General features: G+C 42.0%; 2 protein-coding genes across 7 annotated transcripts in view; both read right to left on the reverse strand.

The window, feature by feature from the left end:
• DAPK2 (death associated protein kinase 2) overlaps positions 1 to 2,423 on the reverse strand; it is a 42,356-nt gene extending 39,933 nt beyond the window's left edge. For 2 of the 3 annotated variants that reach the window (XM_072345417.1, XM_072345414.1), the window contains exon 1: positions 2,352 to 2,423. The gene's annotated coding sequence lies outside the window, so the exon portion shown is untranslated. Of the gene's footprint in view, positions 1 to 1,933; positions 1,999 to 2,351 lie in introns of those variants that run through there. The other variant, XM_072345415.1, reaches the window with a different exon arrangement.
• Positions 2,424 to 5,061: 2,638 nt separating this feature from the next.
• TBC1D2B (TBC1 domain family member 2B) overlaps positions 5,062 to 13,879 on the reverse strand; it is a 32,955-nt gene continuing 24,137 nt past the window's right edge. For all 4 annotated transcript variants that reach the window (XM_072345670.1, XM_072345669.1, XM_072345668.1 and 1 more), the window contains 3 exons: positions 13,139 to 13,324; positions 11,769 to 11,890; positions 5,062 to 8,887 (listed from right to left, as the gene is read on the reverse strand). In XM_072345670.1, coding sequence (XP_072201771.1) covers positions 8,692 to 8,887; positions 11,769 to 11,890; positions 13,139 to 13,324 — 504 coding nt within the window. In that variant the 3' untranslated portion in view covers positions 5,062 to 8,691. The remainder of the gene's footprint in view (positions 8,888 to 11,768; positions 11,891 to 13,138; positions 13,325 to 13,879) is intronic.

The following is a 13,879-nucleotide window of genomic DNA, read 5'->3' on the forward strand; positions in this document are numbered from 1 at the left end:
AAATTAAAACTGCAGTGTTCCTGAAGCAATCCTCCTTAACTTCAAAGTAAGCCTGTGGAACAGTTGTGCTTAAGCCTTGAAACCACAGTAAATCAATGCGATAGTGGCACTGATCATAATTGGGATACCTGTGAGCTACTGGCCCCACCTTCAGTTCATATCATCTTGTTTGCAGTTGTTCAGAGCAGCATTTTTTGAAGTGTTGGAGCGAACTTATCTCAACACTCAGACATCAAAATAAGCAAACAGAGGACAAAGCCAAGCCCTGGCAAAAACCCCAAACCTTCTGCTCATCCTGATTTGCATGATCAAGTTCAGAACCCACGAGAAAGCCAAGCAGAGGAAAATACTCATATATTAAGTGATGCTGCTAAGACTCGCCCAAAGGGATTTACTCAGGTTGACTCCTCCCTTCATCAGAATTCAAGGTACGTGACTATAAAATGACATTCACTCAAACACACCTGTACAAAAACAAAGCAATCTAAAAACCAACCACCACTGCTGTCCTTGGAGACACACTTACTGCCTCCCGCCCTCTTCTCTTCTGCGGGTTTCTCTCCCTGGCTGTCACCCAGCAGCTGCAGTTAACAGGCGTCCAAAATAGATCGTATGCTAAATGACCTGAGACAATTGTCACTAGCGAGTATGCTGCACAGGGAGGGTGAGATAATGAAAGATTACCTTTATGCACTTATTTCGAGCAAAATACAAATTCCCTTCACAGTCATAAACACAATCCTACCCAGGTGCTGCACGCTGACCTTAGGAAACCAACATAATGTCACATTTCAAGGCTTAAACCACAAAGCTTTTGGCTGGACTCCACTGTGAACATGGAGCACAGGTTATCAAAGGCGGAAGGAGGCCCTGAACTTCTTTACTCACACCATGGTTTCTGTGGGAGGCTGACCAGTGACCGGAGCAGGAGGTGCACGCACAGGGCTGCTCTTTCACAGAATGCACCACATCTCCACAGCCATGCCGTGCTGGGGCACACTCCTGTCTCATGGCTCTGGTGCTGAGCACGTCAATACAAAAGCATCGACTGGGCATTCCTATTACTTGCTGCGTTTCCACAACGATTCTTTGAAGCAGTTTCACCTTTTACAAATATCACGAGGTGACAAGGTGTAAATAATGCCACACAGCCAATTTCCTACAGCCGTGCAACCAGAAACAGAACACAGAGCTCCCAGCATTCCAGTTTCTGCACCAGGAATGTTTACTGCCAGTTCAATTCACTGCTCCTACGTTCCACCACATGATAATATCACAGCTTATTTAACCCAGGAAATAATGGTTTACCAGAGGACCAAAGCATTGATTGAAACACATCCTTTTCTACATATCCCATATGTAGGTGTTCGTGCTCCAGTGCAGTTCCCTGTGGGGAAAGGAAATGAACCCTGTGAAGAAAGCAGCAGACACACCTCAAGAGGAGCGGGATAAAGGTTCCTTCTTGTAGGTCAGTTATGAAGTTCGACGACTGATGACTGGTTTGTACACACTGACTGTGTGATAAACACCCGCCCATGGCAGAATAAGAGGCCATGGCCCATCTCTGTACTCTCCTAAGCAGCCTCCTCCAGCCCTGCTAACGAGCAGTCCCCTGTGAGGTGCGAGGTGAACCTCCGACCCCTTGGCCAGACCCCACGCATCCCCCGTGGCACAACCTGTGCTACCAAACAGTTACAGCAAAGCAAAACCCACAGCCGGCATCAGAGCTGAGCACAGCGACACAACTTTCCTTACCCTCTCAGTATTAAGAAACAACCGCTTCAGAACTGCCCAAACCAGCGACCGAATCAGGAAAACGAACTGACTTTGTATCATATCTTTATGCTAAAAATAAGCAGATACTTAACAGCACTAAAGGCTTTTTTCTCTTCCACCCTTCCCATCTCCATAGAGTTTTCTTCACTGTTCTCACCTTTCAGGTGAAGGAACTCAAAGGGCAGCAAAGGAACAGCGCTGGTTCCAGCAGCCCCTGCCTTCCACGGGCAGTTTTCCCGTCAGGATGGCCATGCTCGGGCAGCACGGCGTGTAAGCGATCCCCGCGTGCCCCAGCCGGCCGGGGGAAGCCCGCCGTGCCCGTCCCTCAGGCGCCTGTGGGATTAACGGCTTTGCTGGAGTAACATCGCCGCCCCGAAGCGAGGTCCGGCCCGGGCCGTTCTTCTGCACGCAAAGATGAAGGGCACAGAAAAGTTGGGAAACTACCGGATCTCCCCCCTCTAAGGGAGGGTGAAAGCCGAGCCGCCCCGCGTTGCATCCCGAGCAGCAGTGCGGGAACATCGCAAGGGGGAGAGGCGGGGAGGCCCGCGGGGCTCCGGAGCGCAGCGCCCACTTACCGACAGGCGCCTCGGCCGCTGCCGCGCGCGCAGCTCCGCGACGGGCTGAGGGGCGGCACCGCTCACCGGGAGCAGCCGGCGGCCGCGCCCATGGGACGGGACGGGCGGGGAGGGGCGCGGGGCGCTACGGCGCCCCCTGGTGGGCAGAGAGCGCCGCTCCCACCTACCCGCAGGGGTAACCGGCACAAGGCGAGGGAAGCGCTAACGAGTATTGCTGCAGTGCTTTCAATTAGCTGAGTTAGAAAGAAACTTGGCTTCAGATCTGCTGCAAGTGAACCGGACTGTGCCCCCACTCCCCAGCCCAGCAGTTCCACCCAGCTCTCCAACTGAAAAAATGGAGTGGCTGCATCTGATAACTGAGAGGGTGGAGGACAGGAAATGGAAGAGGTTTCAAAGGCCACCAGCAGAATTCATAAACAGAAGAACCTTAATTCCTTAGCTTCGGTTCCACCATGTGGTGTGATTACATTGAAGTTACATCAATACCCCTACAACATTCTCACAGAAAGGGGCACACAAGAAAGGCCGCAGATTGTCCTGACAGGTGAAAATCACTTTTCAAGCCTTTAGGCCCTGAATAATTCTCATTTCAATATCGTTTCTACTGGTCAGCCCTACAAAGTCTTCAAAAACACAAAGGCAGACTGAATCTCCTTCACAGTACTACATCCATGGGGTTTACAAGCCAAAAACACAGGTTCTGTACAAATAAGAAACTGCTCTTAGAAGTTGTTCTGACACCTTTAGAAGTCTTAACTCAGATTTCTTTGTAATGATTCTGGCAATGAAGACAAAAGAGTAAGAAGGAAAATTCAAGGCTAAGTAGCTTTCAAAGCAGGCAACACCTGGTAAGTCACCAAACACTGCAGACAAACACTGCAGTGTCTGCTAACCAAGTCCTCTTCCACAAGTGATAGAGAAGGAAGCCCATACTTTAAGTTTCCAAGGGGAAGCTTCATGTGTAAATACAAAAACCCACCACCTGCATTTATAAATAACAGCTCAATAGCCTACTTCACGACTTAAATGCAAATCATGGCACCCAAAGACATTGCTGAGTCAGTTTATCAGCTAAAGGTGAAGTGACAGCTCACTGAAAAAACATGCAACTGCTTTATACTTACATAAAGTACTCCCTGCTTGAAACACGCCAGCAGGATGCAGTCGTTCAAGACGGGACATCTGAATTAAGGCCAAAGTCTCCTGTATTGTAGCACTGAATGTGTAAATTACCTATTCACTTTTGTACAACACCCCAGAATCACGTAGGGTAGGGAAGAGCCAGTCGTCTTATTACATAGCTGGTTGTTGTTTTTTATTGTTTTCGTGGGGTTTTTATTTTCATTTCACGTTTATCATTTAGTCCTGAGTTTTCCTTTCTTTGAAAACCTAGTCATGCTGACAGAGCAGAGTTGGCCATCAGTTAAACACATATAACTGGAGAGGAGTACAGCATCCACAGCATTTTATCACAACAAAAACCACCACTCTACTAACTTCTTTGTGATTGAACCTTTCGCCTTCTCTTCCAGGGAGAAAACTTCCAAGGCAGAGCACACCCTTCCTTTTCATTATCTGAGTGAATGTATTTCATGGCCTTCATGTGTGGGAAACCTTCAAGCATCAGAGCTACTTGGATTCTGCTTCCAGTGAGGTCAAGGAGCTGAAGATAAGGAAGCTATGTTTAGCACTCCTGGAACTCCCCCAGAGTGAGCACCTGATAGACTGTAATACAGCACCAGCAGACTTCAGCATGTTCTCTGCACCTCTGAGGGGCTCAGAGCGGAAGGTGAGATTCTGCATATATGGGCTCACTTCAGAGCAGACCGGTTGCGTTTATCCTTTCTAAATGAATTCATTTCTTAGCAATAAGATATCTAACAACATTTAGCAGCTACTTATCCATCATCAGGACTCACATCTTTGTTGCAATTCCGTTGAGAACAAATGTGTTAACTCAGCTCCAAGGAGGAAACAGGAGCCTCAGCTGTTCTTTAACAGCTGCCTGTACAACATATTTAGCATGAGGAGGTTGCATTAAGTGTCCAAGTGAGACCTTGTTCCTCATGCAGAATTTTCTGTTTATTCCTCAGATTTAAACCTTCAGTACAGAGGACAAGAGGTCCTTAGGCCACAGTCGTGTTTTGTCTCAGCTGCCACTCTCTATCCTGCTTTGAAATCCTCAGAACAGATTTCCAGCTGCACCAATCAATATCTACTTGTAACTTACCTGTAGAAGAGATAGAGAACTATAAGAACTATTCACCTCTAATATGAAGTTCTCCCTCAACATACCATTGAAAATAATATCCCAACTCTTATTTCCCATTTTTCAAGACAGTTGAAATTATAAAGACAGCAACCAAAGGCTTTACTAAGATGGGAACTGACATCCTGCTAAACAGGCTGTGTCAGGAGATAGCAAATGCTCGGGTTTCTTAGGAAGTCTGTTCCCTGTCAGTGAAACCATGACAATTTCATCTCCCCTCTCCCCCCATACCCTCCCAAAGAAACCAAGGGCACCAGGCACAGATGTACCCAATCAGCATCACCTGCATGCAACATGTCTATACTTCATATCTTCTTGTTTCTCTATAGAGATTCTCTGAAATCACGTTATCAGACAAAAAGCCTTGCTTGGGATCTGCTCTGGTGGCACCTGCAATTATTTCCATCTGTCGGGGGAAAGAAAAAAGAACTAGAACAAGCTGTAATGCAAAGTAAACTATTTATTTATTTTACAATCTTTATGAAAATAACATCACTCAGGTTTTGTGATTCAAATGTCTTGTACCGCGTATTGCTCATTTCCAACATGGCACTTAAGGAAAGGCTCACCAAAACAGCTATGCAAGTTCATTAAAGTGACTCAACACTCATTTTTCACCTTAATATGACTGAACATACAACTCGATTTATCAAATTTAGGACAATTCATTCATTCTTGAAGTCAAAATGAACAAAAATATTTCCCCTTCTGCTAAAATAATCTCACCATGTTTACAAAGATTGAGGGCGAGAGAAGAATCTGTCACAAGAGAGACCGAAAGGGTTACCAAATATTCTATTGATTACATACCTGGTAAAAAATATAAACTGGTAACAGCTGATGATAGACACATGTGCAGGTAAAGCTGAAATACTGGGTAGTCTTAACAGCTAGAGGTATTGTGCACCAACATTCTGGCTATTTAACAGAAGATAACAGAACAGTTTTAAACAAGAAACCAGAAGTTCCACCGGAGAGTCACACATAAGCATACAAAGATGGAAAATATTCCACACTATGTAAATGAGCAGTTTGGTTTACATCACCTACTAGGAATCATGCATAAGAAACTCAGTGCACATAAGTGCATGATCTTCAATTTAAAAAACAAAACAAAAACATTCTCTGCAGTCTTTATTTGCATTAACAAGCCCACTTCCTACTAAGTGGCTGCTAGGAATGTTAAACCCTCAGACTGTTCTGTAAGATTTCTCTCCGTTGTGAGCACTTCATATCTACACAGTTCAGCTTCTGCAGGCTGACAAGTCTCACTGTGCTTTTGCTCTGTTCATTTGGTTCAAATACGGGTTGTGTATCTTGTGTAGCCCCAACTGTAGTTACCGCTCAAAGCTGCCAGATTAAGAACCTCTAGAAAACTAGCATTAACCTGAAGACATCTGTAACAGCAAGTCAAGCTTCCTGCTATGTGCATCCCTTTTCAGTTGCATGTGGATTTCTAGCAATCGTTGCTCAGATGCCTCTTTCAATTCTTTTTTTTGCCTTTTAACTAAGGATTCTTAACCAAATAAGTCAATAGTTTGCTTGGAACTTCGGTAAACGAACACCAACTCATTTCAATAGCTAACAGAATACCCAGAGACAACATGATTTGCATCATTTCCTAATATTCAGGTAGGAGATTCCCATAACGGAATAAGAAACAGAGCTACTTTGTTCCACCAAACAATCCATTAACAATTTGTATAATAAATCACAATAACGCAATTCACACTTCAGCATAAATGTAAAAAAAGAAGTGGCCCTGCAATACTGTAGGTCATGTTTTGTCATCTACAGAACCTCCTGAACAGCTCCCTAAAGTTAGTTTAGCTTCGCAGCCCAAAGACTTCAATGAATTCTGCATGAAAATGTCTTAAGCCACAGAACCAGTTCCTACTGCAGACACACATCCAAAGTCTTCACCTCCGCATCTCAGCTGCTGCCACTAGAAGGAAGATCTTCAGCTTAGAAAAAATTTCATTTAACACTTGAAGATAAAATGAAAACAACCAAAAATACTGGACATTACAGACTCATTTAGAGACCAGCTCTTTCCAAAAACAGCATAAGTAGAAAATTAGAAAAGCTGGTCCCATTTTTCTATTCAAATACTGGTTGTAAGTAAAAAGAATACAGTACATGCAATAATATGAAAAACCCTGCCTAACAAATTCAAGTAAACAACCAAGAGTAACTAGGAAAAAAGAAAACTTACCCCTAACAATAGATAAGACAAGGTAAGGGTCATTTTAGAAGACACGTGACATACAGGTCAAGATGATTCTACTGCGTGCCCCCACTGGAAAGACTTGCCGGCTAATTTGAAGTTATGTAGGAAGAGGCATACGTTATCTGTCAAAGTAAAACCTGCAAGTTACGTTCACCTCGCTGATGAAATATTTCCCTCTCAGATAAACTGGAGGATAGAGAAGGCTATAAATACATCCACAAGGAAAAAAAAAGTGCTGTGAAAGAGATGCAAGATTTCTCCCCAAACATGTTGAATCATTCCAAGGGGATCCCTGCCAGAGAAATCCCACCTGCCCTCTGGAAACTGAAAGAGATGAAGCAGAAGCTTCACACACTCGGACTGTTCCTGACCACTGGTTTTTGGTTTGTTTTGCCAATTAACCACTCCTTCCCAGAGCTGAGCAGTTCGCTGACTAGTGTTTGAATGTCAGTTTTATCACGATCTATCCTGAGCCAACATCTAAGCCAATCTAACATGAAGATTCAACAGCTCAAGAAAGAGCACTGCAGGAGTACAGAGAAAAGCCAATTAAACAAACAAACAACAAAATACACCAGAAAAATCCACACACCTAAGCAGGAACTCTTCCTCATTACTGTTTAAGAATACAGCTAGTGATGAAATGAGAAAGAATGGCCTCCAGTCACATTTTCATTGATGCTCCAAATCCTTCCTAAGAGCTGTCTTAAAGCACGAGCACAAAACGCTCACAGAGAACCTGAGCAGATTAAGAAAACATTGCATTTTTCTGCTGGAAAAGGATCTTAAAATTGGTTGTGTGTGTTGTGGCCTTTAGGGTTCTTTGATTAACGCTTGTTTTTTGAATCCCATCTTTACCACTATTACAGATCAGTCGTATGTTCATGCAGAAAAAATGCTGTATCTCTTCTTAAAGATGACGACTCTGTCCTACTTTCAGACCTAAATAGAATGATTTAAATTCAAAATAAGGAAAAAAAAATAATACTAATTCATTATTAAAAGATAGTACTCCTTCAGAAAGCTCTGTTCTTCTTCCCTAAGAGCTGGGTTTTGGTTGTTGCTTTGTTTTTTTTGAGAGAAAAAAAAGAATAGAAATCAAACTGAACAGAATTTGCCTTTTGTAATAACATCAATCTTCAGCAACACACCTGCTCAGAAAAGCATACATGATATTTGATATCACTCCGTAGTACTATACATTGAACATTCAATGACAAATAAGCACTTATCTTACACTTAAGTACAAAGTCTTCTGTTGGACGATCCATTTCACGTCACTTCAGGAAAAGATAAAGGAACGTAGAATTCCTTCTCGTGCTTCACGCCATTCTTTTCTAGTTGTGACCAAAAATAGGCTTTTTTCTTTTTGCCCAAGGACAAAACAATGAAAGTCATTTATTAAGCCAACCTGAAACTGAAAAATATGTCTTCCCACATTGTAACTCGCATTAGAAGAAACATGATTACAATCACATAAATGCAGAAGCCTGGCAATGAACATAGTAAACACTGTGCAGACTTTTCTTACTATTGTTTCACATACAGACAACTAAAAGTGTGCTGCAGGAAAACAACCGTCAACAGTTTCAGCAAATTCAGCTATTTGACTAAATAAAGATAATAAGTGCCCTACATACCATTCCATGAACATAAACGTAAACAGAAGTGTTTGGCCTCCATAAAACAAGACATTAGTGAAAGTGCTGGGGCTTGGAAATCTGTCCTGCATATTTCCGAAAGCAACTAGTTTACATTCTGGTTGATAGGACTAATAAAGAGTTTTGGACGTTAACTCACTTGGGTCGTGGATCCCAAAGAAAAGTTCATGTTGAGTAGTTTCAACTGTCCTCCTCATCGTCACTAATAAGGTCTCGCTTTTCTACGCAGGTCTCTCGTTCACGCAGGAAATCCTCACGAATGGCTTCAAGTTCATTGAGTTCAAGCCGCACTTTCTCCAGGTGGTAGGTCCTCCGGTTCCTGATCTGACGTAATGGAAAAGGATTCAGGTCTCCAAAAGCGATACCAGTCAGTTTCCTGCGAGATCAACATAAGAAGGTAATCATTCACATTGAGAATATTTTAAAATCAGTTCTGTGCTTCATATGCATCCGTACTGAGCATGTAACTGCCATCTCTGGTTTCTTTCACATATATGACAGATCTCAGATGTAAGTATTGAAAGAAAGGTCAGGAAAGCACTCAGTTTTAAAGTTCCTTCAGGTGGTAAAGTGTTCTCAAATACTCATCAGTTCTAAACGCCACCTGCAAACCCTATGCAGAGCTACAGCAATTATAGCTCTTGATAACACTGAACAGAAGCTTGGCTAATCAGAACTTCATTGTCTGGGCTGAATATACAGCACGTCCTGTCACTCAGTTGTACACTGGAAAGCTCATTCAATCCCAGGACAGTCAGCTCTCAAGCTATCCAGGATAAAGAAACAGCAGAGGAGATCTAAAGAAGCCTGATGAAAACAATAACAGCACAGAACATGTTTAAGCCAAACTGTGATACATCTCAGGAGTTTCTCCTGCTGCTGCAGAGATCTGAGTTAGTCAGTCAAGCTTCACATGAAAATGTGCATCTCTTTGTGTCACGCCATCTCATCCCACCATTCAGCCCCAGAAAACTACAACCAAACTGTCTAATCAGTCCAAATAGTTAACTTTGTTATTATCACTGTTCTGCAAATGAGTTCTCAGTACTTACTGAGGGGAAAAAGAGGAGCTGGTATTCCACTCACTCCAATGTAACCATCAGCAGAACTTTAATACTAAGAAAATCTTGAGAGTTTAAGAGTAAACTCTCCCTAGGTTCGTATTTCTCAGTATGCAAGAACAATTCCTCACTCTCTATGCACAGAATGTATTCAACAGCTTGCCTGCCTTTTCAGCAACGTGCTAAGGAACAATGTGCAGCTGTAAAAAACCTAGGCAGATGCACAGCCTGTGATGTCCTACCACCCTCAGTATGGTCACACACATTTTTGTGCGTGGTTTTCTCCATTAGACACCTTAAACTTAGAAAATCATTTTCATGGAGTTTCTAACTCATTGAAAATGGCCATTAATTCTACGTATAGAAGTCTTCCCGAATTTCAGTTCTACCATACCATTTTTTGTCCACCCCAGTATCAGACAATCATATCTGCTTCCATACTGTTTGAATTCTGATGCTGTAAAACTTGTACAAGAAGTGGCAGAGTAAGAAACCAGGTGGTTTGAGTCATGCTTTATTTTACAAAAAGACCGTCCAAATCAGTTCAGGCAACTTTCTATCCCCTAGGTGGCACCACAGCACTTTCCATCAATGATGACTTAAAATCCCAAACACACATTCACAGACTGGCATAGAGTCAATTTCTACTATAAGCACTTCTGATGCACTGAATTCTGTGCTTACCTGAATCTGCCAGTGATTAGAACAGGGAAGGATTGCTTCAACTTGGTAACACCAAAATGAGATCTCTCATAGCAACATTAAAAATACTTTGAAGTAAGATATTTTAACACCACACATATTGCACAGGAGAGAGAATCATTAAGTGCTTCACATAATCATAAGAGGAAAGGAAAGCCAAATCCGAAGCTTTGATAAAGCATCTAAACATGGCAACATGGCTTCCTCCTTCTCATACCTTTTCCAGCTTCAGTTTCTCGTGGTGGTGTGGCAGTGCATGTGACAGGTTATGTTCTTAAAATATCAGAGCGTAAAAATAAATAAATAAATAAAAAAAGCAACTTCATTCATTGCCTTTAAAAAGGAAAAAATAAAAATAAGAAAATAATAGTACGTGCCTCCTCCTCCCAAAACCAAGCACGTATTTCTCTGTCACTTCCAGGTTTAGAATCACAGTCAACACATTGCTAGTGACCGATGGCTGAGTACAGTGACTGCTCAGCATTTTTCACAATGAAGGGTGAATGCTAACATAGAAAGCACCGTGCTGCTTCTTGCAGGTGTTTCAGCAGAGAAAGCAGCAGTTCTGAATCCAGACTTTCACCATTTAAACCAGGCAGCGAACATTTTCCCTGCAATCATTTTTTAAGGTTAGAATACAATTACTCCTTTTCAATTTGTCTTGAGAAAATAGCTCCAGCAAATAGTAAATAACTCCTGGGATAGGAGTTCAAGTATAAGCCTAATTATACATGGAATTTATTGCTGCAAAAACAAACAGCTCAAATTCTAATATATTAATTTTGTACAGAATCCAGAATCAGTCTGTCCCAACAGCTATGCCAAATATACTTTCAGACATTAAATCAGTCCCAGTGTAACTTTTCAATCTTAATCTGCTGCTCTGCAGTCTTGAAACCAGGAACTAAAAATGACCCTCATTTACATTCACCTCAGATCCTGTGCAAGGACCGAGATATAGCAGAGCATTTAACTTGTACTTCATTTCTGCTCCAAACTAGGTGCTTAAAATTAGCTGGAGTTACATGGCATTAGCCTACACATCAGTGCTTCTTAATTTAGTTCTGGTAGAACCCAGCTCGTGTTTTTAAATGCTTGTACAAAGGACGTTTTTCTTTATTACAAAACATTTTCTAACTTGATTTGTGTCCATAGTGCAAGGTGAGACATTTTGCCTATATATGAACTTCTTACATTTTTCTGCCATGTTACACCTCCTAAACAGCACCTAACCTGGCAAAGCAATCACAGTCATCCCCCCAGAAAACTATTATCCATCACTTCTAATTTTGCCTCCTCTCATTTTTGCAGCATGAAACAGTGATTCACAAATCATTTTAATAAGATCAACTACTCATGAGAAATCTCAGTCATTAGCTGTCTCTCCAGTTCTCTGTATCAAAATTAAGACATAGGCTAAACAAATAAACTCCACAGCAAACTTGTTTCGTGCCCCACCACAAGCCTTTTGGTTACACAGCACAAGTTACCCACCTAGCATCAACAACGGTACGTGTGAAATATCGAAGGTACTTGAAAATGGACATCGAGTCTTGCAATTTTAAGATTTCTTCTTCTTTGTACTTAAAAAATGCCAGCGCAAATCTGAATATTACCTGATAAAAACAAAGAGAACACTGAGAGCATTCTATTACTTGATACAACCCATTCTCATTGCTATCTCTTATAAACTCAAAAGGAAAGTGTTACTTTTGCAGCCTGCATTTGAACTAACTATCCATACTTGCCTGTCTCTTCCCTGTCATTCCATCTCTCATTTCCAAAAGCTGCCAAAGAACTTCTGTTGGTAGGCTGTTACCCCTAATACAACATTGGGTTTACAGTGCACAAACTCTCTACAGTTTTGATTTCCTAATTCACTTGTAGACCAAAGAGTGCTGAACACACCTATCAAGTTTCTTCAGAGCTAAAATTAAGCCTTGTCTATTATCTAACAGTTGTCAATATCCCAGCATGTAGAGGGACTGATGCTGGAAGAAACTGATACCAGTTACTCAACCAAATTAGGTGTAAGGTAAAAAAAGCATGACTTCATTCTAGAAAGACTTACTAAGTTTGGAACTTTGTCAGTCTATGCCAGGCTACCTTCACAAAGTAACATGTTGCTTCAAACCTATTTGAACAAACACTCAACCCAAATCCCTGCATCTAACTGCACGTTATAACACTCAGACGGAAACAGTAAGAAACACACAACTTTTGTCTTCTTATTTTATATATCTGCTGTTTTATCCAGTGTCCGCTTTGGTGCTGTTACTGTGTTTGAATCCCACAGTCTACCTGCACTGATTTTGTTTCAGTGCAATTTCACAAGCATGAAGCACATGAAACTTGTTTTAACCTCACTCACTCAATTTGTGCTAGGAGCTCAGACAGTCATTGTAGGTCAGCAGTAATTTAGATGTCTGCAGAAATAAAGCATATAGTTGCTGCAAAGAAAGCCTGATCATTAGTATTTGATTACAACTCATTTTTATGTCTTTTCAATACTTCCAACTTTCTCCTCCTTCACTTCAGCTTTCACAGAAATTCCCATTTTCACATAATCCCCATAAACTGATAACCAGTACTGTCTACAGCTTTGCTCCTCAATGTAAAAAGTGATAGGTGGGCAAAGGAAAAACTCTGCATTTAGAATCCCTCTGTGTATCTCAGTTGAACTTGCAGAACTTAGAAAATAAACGTGTTTTGACTATTCATGCGTATTTCCTCCCTTCTTCCTACCAGTGATTGTAACCAGCAGGATTCCTGTGAAACCACCATCCTTTCACACCCCCTTTTTGGTAACAGAACAGCACCTTGTCACTAGATAGTAACTGAAAAACCCAGCTGGTTCAGCTCACCTTTGGTCCCTCATACAGGAATGAGTCCCATATCTTGAATAGGATGTCACTAACCACACTGTCCACAAATACAACGAGAAACCAGTTGAAAGTTATAAGAGTATAGTCGACTTTGTACTGTTCAAAATGAGCATGCAGACGTGGAAGTTTCTCACTCATTAAATCCTTGAACACTCGCTGATCAACCTAAAAGAGTAGACAATACGATGTTACTGATGCTATATTTACCAACATACATGTGATTCAATACAGAGCCAGTTTTTCAAGAGCACACCAGGAGCCCCAGGACTGACTAAGCCATTTCCACCCAGTCCATACACTGCTATCACAATGTACACTTCCCTTACTGATGTAACTTTTTGCTTCTTAATCCACCCCATCTCTCAGAGGATTCCTACCATAGGGCACTACTGCTGCGTCAGTGCATAAGCACAAGAGCAGAGAACAAGCTAGGAGAGATGGAAGAAGGAACACTCAGCACCAACTGGGAGCAGAGGAGCACTACAGTACGAACTGCTCACAGTGCCGCAGAATGTGCTCACACTCAAATCTCCCAGAGAGCTCACAGCTCCCCCACAGATTTAAGGAAAGAAACAATCAGTTTAGTTAACAATTAGAAGATGGGCTACAAACAGGAGCTCCAAACAAGTTATACTGTGCAGCCACCTCAATGCTACACTAGGAACTCTTGCCCTTGGTGCCTCAAGCTCACTTTTCAACTCATTGCATCTCACCTAGAAG

This window comes from Excalfactoria chinensis, chromosome 10 (genome assembly GCF_039878825.1).
Source record: "Excalfactoria chinensis isolate bCotChi1 chromosome 10, bCotChi1.hap2, whole genome shotgun sequence".
NCBI classification, from domain to species: Eukaryota; Metazoa; Chordata; class Aves; order Galliformes; family Phasianidae; genus Excalfactoria; species Excalfactoria chinensis.